Source organism: Ceratotherium simum, chromosome 5 (genome assembly GCF_057802395.1).
Source record: "Ceratotherium simum simum isolate JZ-2026a chromosome 5, ASM5780239v1, whole genome shotgun sequence".
Classification (NCBI taxonomy): domain Eukaryota; kingdom Metazoa; phylum Chordata; class Mammalia; order Perissodactyla; family Rhinocerotidae; genus Ceratotherium; species Ceratotherium simum.
In genome coordinates, this window is record NC_141904.1 from 51,880,132 (window position 1) to 51,895,286 (window position 15,155).

A 15,155-nucleotide genomic window follows, 5' to 3' on the forward strand; every position below is an offset into this window, starting at 1 on the left:
AGTTGGTGCCCAAGGAGCTTGTGTGCTGGTAAAGGACTTCATCAGTGAAGGGTTATCACCAGTTACTATCTGTATGTTGTGCAGGGTCCTGTTCACCCACCAGATGGCTCCTCTCTCTCTCCAGCCAGTGTCAGCAGAGCATGCCGCTTTTACTAGCTCAGAACCACCCAGGGGTGATTGCATTGCCCAAAGGATTTTCAGCATCTATTAGGCTGGGTCTGGGGCCTGATGGCATGCCCTCCACTGTCCCTGTTCTAGGCAGCCGTCACTCACTCCCCTGATAGGGAAACATGAAAAGAATATTGAAACAGAAAAATATCAGAGGTCAGAAATAGCTGGCAGCCTCCCCACCCCCCTCCCACCCCCGCCCCAGACAAGAGCTGGACCCTGGCTTGAGCTGAGGCAAGGGTGAGGAGGACAGGACCCTGTTGGCCAGGCCAGTGGCTCCAGAGACCTTAGCAGGCAGGGACATGGGCATAAGACCAGTGTCCAAGAGCAACTCTCTTGAAAGCTGCCACCCCAGCTGCCTGTTCTTGCCATCTCATGTAGCAGACCAGGGTAGATGGGGAGTTGGGACCCCTCAGGGTTAGCTCTGCTCTGTGCCACTTCCTCAGCCGGTCCCTTGCACCCTCTGGGCCTCAGTTTCCTCACTCGTGGAGTATGGGTAATATTTAGACCCACTCCCAGGGTTGTGGTGAGCACTACAGGAGGTGTAAAGCCCTTGTCCATTGCCAGCACCCAGCAGGCACCCTGAGATGTCTTCCCCTCTATGGACAATGAAGAGTTTCTGGGCTTCTCTTGCTACAGCAGCTTTCTGTCCAGGCTACGGCACTAAGTAGGGAACAGCCTGCCTTTGGTCCCTCCGTGTCCACTACTCGCCATCTGGGTGTCTTAGATCTGGGAGTGGAGCAGACTGAGGGGTCACCTCAGGCATTTTGGGAGCCAGAAAAGGGCTGAGATCCAGGCTGAAGCAATGAGGAACCACAGACATCCCTGGCAGGGCCATGGTGACCTGGAGGAAGTGTGCCATCACGCCCTGCAGCCAGCAACAAAGAAAGTGCCAGGCTGGACATTTGGGCCTGGGCACCTCTCCCAGTAAAAACAGCCCTCACTCACCTTTTATTCACTCTCATCCACCTCTTGGTCACTCTCACCCAATGTCAACTCCATTCTTTGCCACAACTATCTCCATGCCCCCAGGGTCCTGTGCCTCTCTAGTTCTTGCTTTGTATCCTTTCCTGCCTCCTCCTCATCATCAACATGTCACTCCTCACACGTTCCTGCTCTCAATCTGCCAGCGTTTGGCTCTTCTAATCTGCAACTTCTAATTGTCTAAGGGCTAAGAAAACAGGAAGGTTAGAACTATTTCTAAAATAAGGGTTAGAAGGCTATGAATGAGATTTAGAGGAGCTTTCCTGTGAGGTATTTAAGTAAAGGTGCAGAAAATTTCAGGACATAGTGGGATTCAAGGCTGAGGTGTTTCAGAGTCAGACCATCAGATAATGGAGAGTGTTTTCATTTTAATTGCTCTTCCACCCACTTCTCGTGTGCAGGACCCTGAATGAGAGGAGAGGGTCCCCCAACTCCAACCAGCCAGGGCCAGAACACTACCAGCCCTCACCTAGGGCCAGACTCTGCAGGCTTACTGGCCACTATCCCCAACTCAACTGTTGTGCCCCACTGCACAGAATGACCCCTCCCCAGGCCTCTCTGCGGTCAGGAATATGAGCTTTCCAGTCACGCCCTGGTGCCTTTGCACACCCTGTACCTTCTCCCTGGCATGACTGGCCCTGACTCCTCTGACTGTTGGCCTCATCTAAAAAGACGCTGCCCCCAGGAGTGGTCCACATCACTCATCCCCCTAGAATTCTCTACTTTCAATCTTTAATTGGCATCTCCTGTTTACACATCTTTCAGGTCAGGTGCTCCTCTGTCTGCCCCGCCCCACCCACCCACCCCCGCCCCGCCACCCGGCAGTGGCCTGGGCAGTGACTCTGCAGGAAATCCAACTGGCCTTCACCTCCTGCCTCCTATCCTCCAAGCGGAACAAGGGGGAATGAGAGAAAGGCTGCTCCCTGCCCCCTCCACTCTTCAATGAGTCCCCTAGTAGGGCCTACTCAGCCATATAAGGTCTCTGGGCCTTGGCTCACCCAAATGTAAAGTGGGAGATAATGATAATAAGATTAAAGGGGACAAATTGTGTACAGAACTCAAAATAGGCCCCACTGAGGGCTCCTTAAATGAAAAGTACAGTTTTATTTTCATTACAGAAAAATCAGTGCAAGAAAAGACTACCAAACTATTTTTTGTTGTAATAATTACTTTATAAAGTCATATCAGGTATGTATTTCGTTCCCTTTCTCATGTGCAGGCGCCTTCCTGGGTAGGAAGCAGCCCCAGCAGAGCTGGAGCGGCAGCCCTTGAACTAGCACCCCCTTTCCTGACACAGCGCATGCGCTCACGTGGGGCCTGTGCCCCCACAAGACCAGCTCTGTGCAGATGGAGCTCTGCCCTGCAAGGGGGTGGAAGGCAGGCTCTGCTGGGAACTGACGCTATGGCTCCAATTTCTTGTCCAATCACTCACCCTCCCAAAACAGGGCTGCAGGCAGAAGAAGGAGGACACATTTACAAGTGGGTGGGTCAGCGCCAGGACTTCCAGGACTGCCTTGGGTCCAGCAACACGTCTCAGGATGGGGCTTTCCGCAGGGAGGAATCAGAGAAGAAGGCAGAGCTGGGGTCTCCGGAGCACTCAGGGCTCGGGGCAGAGAAGTGGGGTTGGCTCACCCCAAGACCAACACAAGAATAAATAAATAAATACTGTATAACTGTGCAGTCCCCAGCCTGGCCTACTCCCCTGCTCCAGGGGACTGTCACTGTCAACCTCAGTTCCTCTGGCTGCCAACCTCCCTGAGACGGGCTGGTTGGAAGGAGGGAGCCCGCCCTGCCCCATGGACTAAGAAACCAGGGCCGGGAAAGTCTACACAGTTCAGGAGGCCACGGCAAGCCTGTGCCCAGCCCACAGGGTAAGACGAGGTCCTGCCTGTCTCCCTCTCTTCTGACACATGGCTCACCACAATGGAGCCACATGGGAGCTGGGGGCGCAACCTCCAAGTCATGTGACACTTCCCCTTACCCCCTGCCTCCTGCTGGCTCTTCCTGCCAGATGCATGCAGGCACCAGGATGACTGGAGGAGGGACAGTGGGAGCCCAAGTCCAGCTGGGGCCAGTGTCCTTTCCTGGGGATGGCTGGGTAAGGCTAGGTGGATGCTCGGCCGAGTCAGAGCTGAAAAGGGTACTGTCGGAGGTAGTCGGCCATGCGCCGGGGCAGTGGCAGGCAGTCCACGTCAGCCACCAGACGGTTGATGACAAGGCGGCACAGGTGCTGCAGGCTGCGGGCGCTGCTTCTGCGCACAAAAGGCTGCACCAGTTTTAGGTGCACAGCAGTGGCTGCAGGGGCAGGCAGCGCTGGGTCACCAGGTGCATCTTCCTTAGGGGTAGGCAAGGCTGGGGTGGGTGCAGGGTCAGGGCTGTCACTTCGGGTGTCAGCAGCACAGGAGGCCACATAGTGCTGTACAAGGCTGACCACATCTGGGAAGGCCAGGATACGTGGCCTGGACAGGCAGTTGGAGTCCAGGCGGAAGCTGGAGTCGGCGTACTCAATGCGCACGTTGGTGGGGCCGCGGGTGGTTTTGACTGACAGTGTGAACAGGTAGCTGGGGTGGGTGCTGTCCCGTACTAGGAATGTGCCCTCTGGCATCTTCTGCAGGTGTTGCCGGGCCTCGCTGGCAGTAATAGAACCCCAATACCAGCCTAGGCAAGTGGAGAGGGGTGTGAGAGACTAATCATAGTGGAAATTAGCTGGGGGCACCAAACCAGGGCAGGGCAGGGCTCTGTCTCCCCCTTCCCACTGTACCTCCCGTAGCAGACTCTCCTGCACAGGGCCATGCCTCTCAAATCGGATTCAATAGGCAGAGCTAAGCTTCCCCCATCAGACTTCCCAGGGCAAGGCCTGCCTCCCTCCTCAGACTCACCAGATTCCCGAAGGTAGGAGAAGGTCTTGGCTATGCACAGCAGATCTTCCTCAGGGTCCAGCACCTTGGGCTCACTCTCTGGCTGGGTCGGGGTGTCCTCTGCTACTTCCTCCAAAAAGGCCCCAGCAGGCAAAGGCTGCATAGCTGGCTCAGGCAGCTCCAGGGACTGGGCCCACAGGGGCCGCTGCCCAATCTGCTCCACAGCCAGCAAAGGACAAGGTCTAGAAGGGGGTGGATGGGCAGTGAGTGCAGGCCCTGTGCTGTCCCCATTTGCAGAGATCCCCTACATCCCAGACTGGCTACATGACCTCTGGCCAGTCCATCTTACTATGAGCCTCAGTTTCCCCTCTGCCCACCCATGGGTTCAATAAGACCAGTACCCCACCTCCCACTTGTCATCACGAAAGGCCCCTTGATTTCTTCCCACACATGTGGGCCCTCTTTTGAAAGAGACTTCTCCACCCTCCTGCACTAATTAAACAGTAATCTCTCTTTCTCTATTTTGCACCAACCAAAAACACAGATCCTTAACTATAGGCGTTTTTAGCTCACAGTGGCCAGTTAGTCTCCCTACCACACTGATAGGATCCAGTGCAAAGAAGCCTCACATTGGCTGAAGTGGGCTGACTACATGGTACTGGTTCTGGTTGGGCCATGGGAGGGGTTGCGTGGGATCCTCCAGAGAGGCCCCAAGATTATGGTAGGAGGCCTGAGGTTACATGCTACCTCCTCACAGACAGGAGTATCTGTCAGAGGGACCTGGGTCCACACTGGCCAGGGCTTAGAGGCTGGAACAATCTCCCCAAACAGGTCAGACTCCTGTTCTCTGCTCCTCCCAGAAAGGGAGGACTTCCAGGGTCTGGGGTAGACAGTGGCCTCTAAAGGCCCTGGCAAGTCTCACCTCCCATAAACATGAGCTCCCACCAAAGGGCAGCGTACTCATCCCACATTCCAGATCCCACCCTGGCAAGCCAGCCCTACTCAGCTCTATCATCTTATGCAAACTTTGCTCTTCACTAGGCCCCAAATTCCACCCCCAATGAGGAGTCCTACCAGCCCAGATACTGAGGGGTTCAGCCACACAGTAGTCTCAGATGGCTAGAGTTGAGTTGCTGAGTTGGCCTCAATCGGAGCAGTAGCTTCTCTCTAGGGGAAGCTCACCCAGCATGGTGGCCTGGGTTTTCCTGGGAGTGAGAGGCAGGGCATGGACCCGGTTCCCAAGGAAGAGACTGCTGGTCCTCCCTCACTCCTCACAAAATACATCCTCAGGCCTCAGTTCAAGGGCTGGTCCCCTGCTGGGCCTCAGAAAACCAAGATAATGAAACCATGGGCCTTGCCCTCCAGGAGAACTTATAACCCAAAGTCATAAAAGCATAAGTGTCATGGGGGAGTCAGGGTCTGTCTGCTCCTGAGCTGAGTCTGCCAGGCCAAAGGAAAGAGGGGGAGGCACTCTGGGCGAGATGACAAGATGAGTAAACAGTGCCAGGTATTGCTTACGAGGCAGGAAAAGGTAGGCAAGAGCTGGTGGCAGGAGCCAGATAGAGGAGCCAGATCTGACAGTGTAGGTTTTAGGTGAGCTCTAGAAGATTTTAACAAGTCAGGGCCCCATGACCACTCATGACGAGAAGGGGCCATAAGACCCTGGCATACCACAGCCTGCCTAATACTTTTCCACACCCACCCTGGCTACACTATGGGGGCTCTGGAATCCCACTTGGGGAGCCAGAGGCCGAGTTCCAGGGAACTGGCAGGTGGCCTGCCTGCTGGGGCCCAGAGCTCAGCTCAGACCCAGGAGCCTTCCAGAAGCACGGTAGGCTGCTAGGTGGTCAGGCCAGAGCCTCTGTGGGTGGCCATGTCCAGACAGTTTAGCAGGACACATGTGAGCGTGGGCACCTCTGGGGCCAATATGGTGTCTAGGTGTGTGAATGGCTGTATTGGTCCCCACAAGCTCCTGGTGAGTGACTGTGTATCTGAGGAGAGGTGTGTCCATGGCTGTGTCATCATCATGGCAGGGGTGGTGTCTGGTGTGTTCCAGGTGTGGGTGGCTTGTACGTGTGTATGCCTGCTGTGGAGCCCAGCCGGTGAGTCCTGCCTGGGGACACATGCCAGTGGTGCATACTCAGCCCTGAGGGGGGACCCCTCAGCAAAGCTGGAAGCCCAAACCTACAGTTGGGAATCCCTGCCCCCTACCCCAGGAGGGCACCAGCTGGTCTGTGGCTGTGCGTTTGGTCTTAAAAATCTTACTCCCTGACACCCAACACTGGCCCTGAGGCTCCAAGGGGAATTTCAGCTAGAGCAAAGTGAAAGAGAGTGTGGGACCCAGAAATTGGGAGGGTCCTGAAGAGGAAGGCAGAGGTGGGGGAGGTGTTCAGGAGTCCCAAAATCCAGATGCTGGAGACAATCATGGAGAAGTATAGAAGGACAGTCTTCCTAGCATCTCCAGGTCTCCTCCCTGGGAACAGGACTGCTCAGAGCAAGGGGCTCTTCAGCCTTGCCCCACCCTTCCTCACTTGGTACCACGCCAGTTCTGATAACAGCAGCCACTGGGCCACCCAGCTCTCCCTGGGTGTGGAGCACCCACGCACATCTCTCTTCTCTCTCCCTGGAGTTTTCTGAACTCCTGTCAGATCAGTCTGGAGAGCATCAGATCCCTCTGATGAAGGAGACGCTGAGGCTCTGGGCGGAAGGAATGTGCCAAGAATGCTCAGCTGAGGCCAAGACTCTGTCTTATCAGCCCTGACCCCACCTCCAAAGTCTTTGGGAAACTTGGAGAAGGGAGGCAAGGAGCCAAGGTCTTTCTCACAATGGGATCCCAGGCTGGGCTGAGAGAAGGGGTGAGGTGATTGTAGGGGTGCCCCAGGCAGGACCAGGCCAAACCCAGGCTCTCCTAAGAACTGCTGGTCAGTAGGTGTCAGCCTGGGGAGAAGCAAAGATCTCAGGCTGGCTTCCCAAGAAGAGCCTAATTGCTAGCCCACGGCAGGATAGTGGATGTCAGGATATAGAGGGGCAGAGGCTGGCCCAAGATCACCAGTAGACCGTGTGGCTGGCAGGCTAGGGTACAGCGTTCCGAGCCCAGAAGGGGGTCTGGGCAGGTGAGCCACGTCTTGGAGGACGCGCTGCCGTTGGCGTCCACCTGCTCCAGCCAGAACCCAGGCTTAGCTCACCCTGTGTTCCTCCCGTCGCCAGCCGACCCCACAGCTGCCCTATCCACAGTGCGAGTAGAGGTGGTGACGGTGTTGTCACCATTCCCTGTTGTCACTCCCGAGGTCCTTCCGCACTCGGTCATCTCCGAGCCGTCAAATCCTCTCAATACCCGGCAGCTAGCACGAGGCCGGTACTCTCCCGTGTGCCTGGCGCGGAGGCTGGGCGGGAGCGGAGAGCCGCGCTTACCCCTGAACGCAGAGGACCATGTCCCGGCAACGACAGCAGCAGCTCCGGAGCTGGGGCTCGGCCAGACGGCGGCGGCTGGAGGGAGCCAGTGGGCGCGGATCGCGCTCGCAGGGCAGGCTCCCAGGGCGCACAGGAGACCGGCAGGGACTGAGAGGCGGCAGGGCGGGCGAGCCAGGAGGGCGCGGGGGGCGGGCCAGGAGGGCGGGGCGGGCCACCTAATCTTTTGTCCTCTGTGTCCCAGCCCTTCCCGGAAGCGACGTCTTCCTAGAACCGCCGGCTGTGCAGCTCGGCCAGGGAGGGGCGCGGGCGGAGGCGTCCGCTCCGGTGTCTGGGGCGGATGGCGGCTAAAGGAAACACCTTTGACAGATTTCCAAGAACTTTCCAGGAAAATGGGGCGGGGTCCCCCGCGCCGACCAATCGCAGCGCAGGAGGCGGAGCCGAGTGGCCTGGGCGGGCCAATTGCAGCGCATGGATCCGAGACTGACGTGACCTAGCAGCGTTGAGCGTGACCTAGAGACCAGTAGGAAAAGATCCGGTTGGAGAAGACTAGGGACGCGACCGGGCTCTACGCGCCTGAGTCCAGACTTCCTTTGGGCCCTCCGCTTCGTCGAGGACAGGCCCCCTTATCTCTCTGTAGAACCGGTGGCAGCGCGAGGAGTGTCTTGGGCCTGTCCTCCCAGCTAGCGGCTCCTCCAAGGCGGTCTGTCTGGTGTGCAAGCGTCCCCTGTGGGCTGCACTTGGACAGCCGGATTCTGTGTGTGGGATGGTGGGAAAGTGGGTGTCATGGGGTGGGGTTTGGAGAGGGACACGGCGGGGGGCGGGGGGAAGGGTGCAGAGGGAGGCCTCAGATCAATGATGACCCTGAGCAGATTCACGGGGGTCAAGCCTGCGGCCACCACAGCCAAAAGGATCCAGGAGAGAACGATTTCTCTGAAAGAGATGGGGGTGAAGGCACATCCTAACCTTGTGCACCAGGCAGGGCCATCCAGTCTGGGCCCCAGGCTGGGCCGCCAATCAGGGAAGAAGTGACTACTGGCTTTGGGAGGCAGGCAGTTATGGTCAGCCCCTAGCTGACCACACAGGACAGTCCACATGTATCTCTGGGTTGGTGGGGCCCCCCCCAAAATGTGGGAGAGAGACCTGGAGCTCCAAACACACAGAGATAAACTGAAGTTAGGGGGATAAAGATAGAAGGATGGAGCAGTGACACCCATCCCATCTACATGGAGCACTTGCTGCATTTGATCCTCAACAGCTGGTATTTCCCCCATTATGCAGATAGGAAGACTGAGCCCCAAGGAACAAAATGCCTTGCTAGGAAATAACAGGGCTAAAGTTTGATCCCAACTCTAAGTCAGAATCCCATGCTCCTATCCCCCACCCTCTCCACCTTTTCCCAGTTCACTGGATTCACCAGGGAGCATCTTGAAAGACCATAGGGGCTGTGGACACCTCCTCCAAGTCCTTAGGCCAGAAGGAGGGGGAGAAAATTAGAGAGGGGCAGGGTCCACTTCCCTCCACTGCCCAGTGTGTACTCCCAGGTTCCCCCCAAAAAAGTAAGCTTTGGGTCCCCTGGCAAGGATGACAGACTCCTGGCAGTGTTCAGAGCCCTGAATGATAGTATCTAGGCTTTTCCCAGGGCAGATAGGGCTGAGCTTGCCCTGCCTGGGAGGGGGCGGAAGACAGAGGAGATCCAGCAGCAAAACCCTGTGAAACAGGAAAAAATAATTGGTTAAGATGAGAAATGACTTCAGCGGACCCACTTCTCGGTAAATTTCCAGAAGGGAAGTCGAGCTTCACAGTAGCCCTGCCAGCCCCTCCTGAGTAGGCCAGAAGCTGGTTTCTTGGGATGGGGGTGGGTGTGGAGACCTCATTACTCATTTTGATGGCTGGGGCACCTGGAGAGCTCAGCATGGAGCCCCTGTGTAAGGCACTGTCTCCCCAGTAGGAACTGTCTACTGCCCCATTACTATGAAGACAAAGGGGCTTCACAGCTGCCAAGCAGCAGAGCTAGGATTTGAACCTGGGTCTCTGTGGGGCCAAATCCCAAGCTATCTACCCCAAGACTCTACCCCTTCCCTCTGTGACTGCTTTTCTGAATGCTTACTATGTGCCAGGCTCTCTCAGCAATTTCCAGCCTCATTTCATTGTCTAACTACTACATATTTTCCCCTCTTTACAGGTGAGGAAACTGAGGCACAGAGCGGTTACATTGTACCCCAGATCTCACAGCTAGCCAGTGGTGAGTTGGGGCTTGGAGCCCAGGGCCCTACCCCCACCCCCACTTCCTCTTGAGGCACCTGCGACATGCCAACTTTTAGGCATCCTTCAGGATCCAGCTTTAAGTTCCTCAGTGAAGCTTCCCTGCCCCTAACTAAGCCAGTCAATGTCAGAGCACCATGAGTGTCCCCTTGAAAGCGTCCCCTATGGAAGTCAGTGATTGTGCAGTTCTAAATTGTGTGTAAACTAAAGGGCCCCAAGGGTTTTGTCCTCTACCCACCATTTGTGAATTTGACAGTGCTTGTGCACCTCACCTGCATGCTGGGAACAGTGGTGTGCCCCTGTTTTGCCCCAAGTGCCTGCCTGCCCCAGGTGTTGTGAGTCCCTCTGGCCATCTCATTATCACCTCTCCTGCCTGGCTGCTCTGCTGGCACCCCTGCTCTGACTGCTGGGCCCACACTGCCACCCGGTGGCAATTCCTTTTATGGTTTCACTTGCCAAATCTCCATAGATTTTCCCTTCCAGGATAATCCCTCCCCTGTACTCCAGGGATTGGCCTTGCTGCAGGATCTCCCTACCCCTCCCCACCCAGAACAGTCCCAAGATGGGTCGGTCACAAGAATACATAGCAGTGTCTTCCTCCAAGTCTGGCTCATTTGGTTTCTATACTCTCACCATGTGCAGCCTCTCCTCTCCCCAAAGGACAGTCCACAGGTGTATGTGTGTGTGAAGGGGTGGGGGGATATGTTCAGCCCCTCACCCCTTAGGCACACACTGGACCCCTTCATCTCTGTAAGCTATTCCAAAGGGCTCGGCCCCTGTCCCCTTAGACATACAGCTATCACCGAGGGTTGCGTGGCAGAGTCTGCCACCATGAACCCACCCCTGCCCCAATCCAGCCATCCCGAATACTGAATCCTCCCATCAGTGTGCAGTTGGATGTGGCAGATGGTCGTTGGAACATGAGCAGCAAGGGGAAACCATGCATCCTGACTCTCCTTGGTTAAGTGAGCAGTTGCAAAACATCTATGATGGACCCAAGTGGGGAATGTGTGTGCTTGTGTAAGCATTGGCATTGGCTATGGAGACTGCAAGAGGAGAGGCATCACCATTACTTACTTTTTACATTTCTGTATGGTTTGAATTTATTATAACAAGCAAGTTTTACGCAATTAAAAATTTTAATATAAAAAAGAGACCAGTTAAACAATTACTATTACAGGGGCCAGCCCGGTGGCGCAAGCGGTTAAGTGCGCGCGCTCCACTGTGGTAGCCCGGGGTTCGCCGGTTCGGATCCCGGGCGCGCACCGACGCACTGCTTGGCAAGCCATGCTGTGGTGGCGTCCCACATAAAGTGGAGGAAGATGGGCACGGATGTTAGCTCAGGGCCAGTCTTCCTCAGCAAAAAAAGAGGAGGATTGGCAGATGTTAGCACAGGGCTGATCTCCTCACACACACAAAAAATTATTACAAAATTTTTAGAACAATTGTAATCTAACTCCACTTTTAGAAAATAAGATATCTCAAAGACCACAGCATACATTGATATGCCCTTGGCTGGGACAAGGAGCCAGCCTCCATCCCCAGCTGCCTAGCACTCTGCTTATGAGTGGGACCCTGATTGTCCAGAATAAGACCTTGCTTAGCTTCAGGTTTGCCTGGCCCAAACCGGTAGCCTCCAGAGGGAGGATTCTTCTCCAGTCTCCGAGCAGAGATGCTTCTGGATCACAGGTCTTCCTCCAAGGCTCTGAGATCTTGGATCAGATTCTCAGGTAGGGCTCAGGGACAGAGGTTCTGGGTCCACCTGGGCATAAATGTGTGTGTGTGCATGCATGTGCATGCCTTTGTGTCTCTGTGCGTGTGCATGCACATGTGTAAACGTGATTGTGCATATATGTGTGTATATGTGAACATGTGTGAGAGTATGTTTGTACATGTGGATGTGGGAGGGGAGCAAGGAGGCACATGAGAGGAAGGCATAGTTTGAGGGTAAGAGCTGGGCCCTGGAGTTGTTCTCGGGGAGTTGGGATGGGGGCTATGCCATGATAACTAGTGACCTTAGGCAGGGCTTGACCTCTCAGGGCTTGTCTGTCTTGTATGTCTGTCCTGTAGGCCACGTGGATGGGTACAGCCCTCCCTCCTCCAGTCCCAGTGAAGTCATGGGGTGCCCAGGTAGAGCACCCACCCAGCGTCTGGTCTGAAAGAAGGTTCAGTACCGTCAGTTAAGGCTATCATCAGGGTTTCTGCTTCACTGAACCCTGCTAGCTCGAAGGTCACCTCAAGGAGGCAGGAAAGAACTCCCCACACCCTCATCCAGCTCAATGCCAGCACACAGTGGGTGCCCACTCTCCAGGACCTGCAGCCCAGGCGTCCACGGTGGGTGTGTGTTAGGGCATGGGGGCGCCCTCACAGGGCCCCAATCCCGAAGCCAGAAGAATGGCTCAGAGACACCTATGGGTGAATCCGAGGCCGCGGTGCCTGCAGCCCTGCCGGTGGCCTGTAGATGGCAGCAGAGGCACGTGCAGGGATCCTGCCCCAAGTCGCACCTTCCCAGTCCCAAGCGAGCCACCTCAGGTGGCTCAGTTCAGGTCCCTCAGCCTCGGGACTGGAGGGTGGGAGGGATGTGCAGCGGTAGTACAGATTTTCCCAAGGAGACAGCAACAGCCCCTGCGGCTCTAGACAAGTTGTTTCTTTTCCGGGGCCCTCAGTTTCCTCATCTGTGAAATAAGAGTTAACAGCCTGTGATGGGAAAACTGGCTCAAAATATGGTCAAAATATGTAAGGTAGTCTAAGATGGGCTCAGAATAGAGACCTAAAGGTGGAAGGGAAACACATAGCTAATGGAGAATATCTGTCACTGGAGTAGGGGGAGGAGGCTTTTTGAACATGACACCAGAAGCCCAAACCATAAGGTGAAAAAAATGATGGATCTGACCCAATAAGAATTTAGGATTTCTGGTCTAAGGAAGCTGCATCCCAATGGAAAAATTAAGCCACAGATATGAGCAGGAGATGCACAGAAAGGGAGAGATGTCAGTGCCCGGGAGACGCCCAGAGCTACCAGGGACGAGAGAGACGCGAATCACAACGAACTACCATTTCACTGGGCATGTCGGCAAAAATTCAGAATTTAGGTAGACTGGCGGTGGGCCACCACTAAAGAAGTCGCAAGCCTCTCAAGCCATATAGAAGGGCCGCCTGGCAGCGTGCAGAGAAAACACCCAACTCAAGTGGCTACCTGAGGTTCCAAGAGAAACACGACTTCCTGCGCTGTCACTTGCTAGGTCGCTGGTAAAATTCAAGGCTCGCACTGCCCATGGGGGACCCGGCTGCGCACGGCCCCCACTGCCTAGGAGGTTTCCGCCCCCTCGAGAAGCCACGCCTCCTATTTCTGTCTCTCCCCCCCACACACCCTCCCTTCTCTGGGGCGGGGCCTCCCAAGGGCTCCGGCCCCGCCCCGTCCTGCCCGAGCTCGCCTGGCCCTTTAAGGCTGACCGAGCCCGGCCCCAAGTTGGGGAAGCGTGGGGGAGGGGGGGCGGTCACGTGGGCCGCCGGCGGCGCGACTCCGCTCAGGGAGCTCGTGGCAGCCGGCTCCCGCGACCGCCGCCCTTGCCCCTCGCCGGCGCCGCAGCCAAGTGCACTGCCGCTAGGTATGCTCTCGGCAGGTACGCCCTCACTGGGCCCCTCCACCTCCCGCTCCCCAGACCTCGCGGCCACTCCGCGCCCAGCCCCTTGCCCTTTTGACAGGTGTCCCGGCCGGACTCGCTTGTGCCCGGCTGCGCCACCACCGCCCCCTGCCGGGCGTCCGTACTCGCAGGCAGTTCGCCCCGCATTCCCGGCCGTGTCCCCGGCCCGTAGCCCAGTCTGGCTCAGGGCCTCCAAGGCTGGGGTGTATTGGAGGAATCTGAGCGGAACTCACTCTTCTCCTCTTCCCCAGGTGGCCCTGGACGCGCCAGGCTGGGGCCGCCTGTGAGCGCCCCGCGGGGGCCATGGATGTCGAGACAGCAGACGAGCAGGGGGGCCCCGCGCCACCGCCAGGTGCACCCTGCGGACTCGGCTCAGCCGGGGCTCCGGCCCTCGGGGGACGGCGGGAGCCCAAGAAGTACGCAGTGACCGATGATTACCAGTTGTCCAAGCAGGTGCTGGGCCTGGGCGTGAATGGCAAGGTGCTTGAGTGCTTCCACCGGCGCACCCGGCAGAAGTGTGCTCTGAAGGTCAGTAACCCCTCACTGCCGTGTGGGTGACGCGGAGGGCCCAACAGCGGAGGCCTGTGGGTGCACGATATGCCCAGGGCCCCTGCTAAGCTTCTTATGCTCAGTATCACGTTTCATCCTCATATTCCTCTGCAGGGTCAGCTCCTGGTCTTCCCCGCTTTACAGATGGGGAAACTGAGGCTTAGCCTAAGCTAAGCTCAGGGTGTCCCTGGGAGCAAGGGGTGGAGTCAGTGTGGGTAGAGCCTGCTGTACCCGGAAGTAGAGGAGTGGCTCCTGACTCATGTTCTGGCTGGGCCTATGTGTTGGGCCCCAAGGGGGGCCGTCACTCAGTTTAGCTGCTCCTTCCATGAAAAGATCTTCTGACTGGAATGAGTTTGAGTTTCCCTCTGCCTGATGCAGAGTCCCCACCAAGGCTTGGGGTAGGACTACTTTCTCCTGTGGCCCCTGCCTGCCTAGTCTGGAGTGGTGGGAGCCTCCCAGGGCTGGCTGGTGGGCAGGGCTTGCGCCCATCTCACCCCTGGGCAGGAGGCTGCTGATAGGCTCCAGCTGAGTCACCGACCCCATGTTGAAAGAGGCAGGCCCTGCTCCAAGCCCGATCCACCCCAGTTCCTGGGCAGAGGGCTGGCCAGCCATCTAGCCATGTCACCCACAGGCTCCCTGGAGGCCTGGCTAAGACCTCACTGATACAGGTGGAATCCCAGGAGTTCTGGGGGTGGCTGATCTAGCCAATGTAGTTCTGGCTTAAGTCACTTAGTTCTGGGCCCAGGACCCTGCCCTATACCCGGAATCCCTTGAATTTGTCATCACTGGGAACTTGACTCAATTGCAGCTTGTGCCAGCAGCCACCTGGATGGGTAGAGCATGGCAAGGAGAGTGGCTCCTGGAGGTTAGAATGCAGCAAAGGATCTTCCCATCTTATAGACGCTGCAATTATGAGCCTGAGCTCAGAGTCCTGTAGATGTGGCTCTGATCTCTGGCCTGCATTTGCCAGCTCCATGACCTTGGACTAGGTCCTGGACTCTTGAAACCAGGTTTCTGCCTCTGTTCAGGGGAAAAGATAAGGGGTTGATGTGAGCTTGGAGTGAGATGATGTGCTTAGGGTGATTGGTACAGGGGCTGGTACAGGCCTAGAGAGGCTACAGGACTTATTTAGGGCACAGGGTCTACAAGTATCTGAGCAGGGACCTGGGCCCAGCTCCCTGTGTCTTTCCCGGAGGTACGAGGGCTGGTAGAGGGGTTGTCTCCCCTGGGTAGTCTTGGAGGGGATCATGAGGATGGGTCCAGAGGAGGCTCAGGGCTG

At 56.6% G+C, this 15,155-nt stretch overlaps 2 protein-coding genes across 7 annotated transcripts in view; one reads left to right on the forward strand and one right to left on the reverse strand.

The window, feature by feature from the left end:
- Positions 1-2,233: 2,233 nt before the first annotated feature.
- Positions 2,234-7,767, reverse strand: CISH (cytokine inducible SH2 containing protein). Of its 3 annotated transcripts, none has more exons than XM_004419755.3 (3): positions 7,422-7,767; positions 4,032-4,252; positions 2,234-3,810 (listed from the first exon to the last, which is right to left on the reverse strand). In XM_004419755.3, exons 1-3 carry the CDS (start codon positions 7,439-7,441, stop codon positions 3,278-3,280), a joined length of 774 nt encoding a protein of 257 aa, XP_004419812.1. In that variant the 5' UTR covers positions 7,442-7,767; the 3' UTR covers positions 2,234-3,277. The 3 variants fall into 3 exon arrangements, with proteins under 3 accessions (XP_004419812.1, XP_014648019.1, XP_014648026.1); XM_014792533.2 differs by lacking the exon at positions 7,422-7,767 and adding an exon at positions 7,196-7,415; XM_014792540.2 differs by lacking the exon at positions 7,422-7,767 and adding an exon at positions 6,006-7,282 and having other exon boundaries at positions 4,032-4,256.
- Positions 7,768-9,644: 1,877 nt separating this feature from the next.
- MAPKAPK3 (MAPK activated protein kinase 3) overlaps positions 9,645-15,155 on the forward strand; it is a 31,539-nt gene continuing 26,028 nt past the window's right edge. The window contains exons 1-2 of one of the 4 annotated variants that reach the window (XM_087431087.1): positions 9,645-9,663; positions 13,579-13,855. In XM_087431087.1, the coding sequence (XP_087287213.1) occupies positions 13,631-13,855 (225 nt within the window). In that variant the 5' untranslated portion in view covers positions 9,645-9,663; positions 13,579-13,630. Of the gene's footprint in view, positions 9,664-13,190; positions 13,307-13,406; positions 13,856-15,155 lie in introns of those variants that run through there. The other 3 variants (XM_014792517.2, XM_014792525.2, XM_087431088.1) reach the window with 3 other exon arrangements.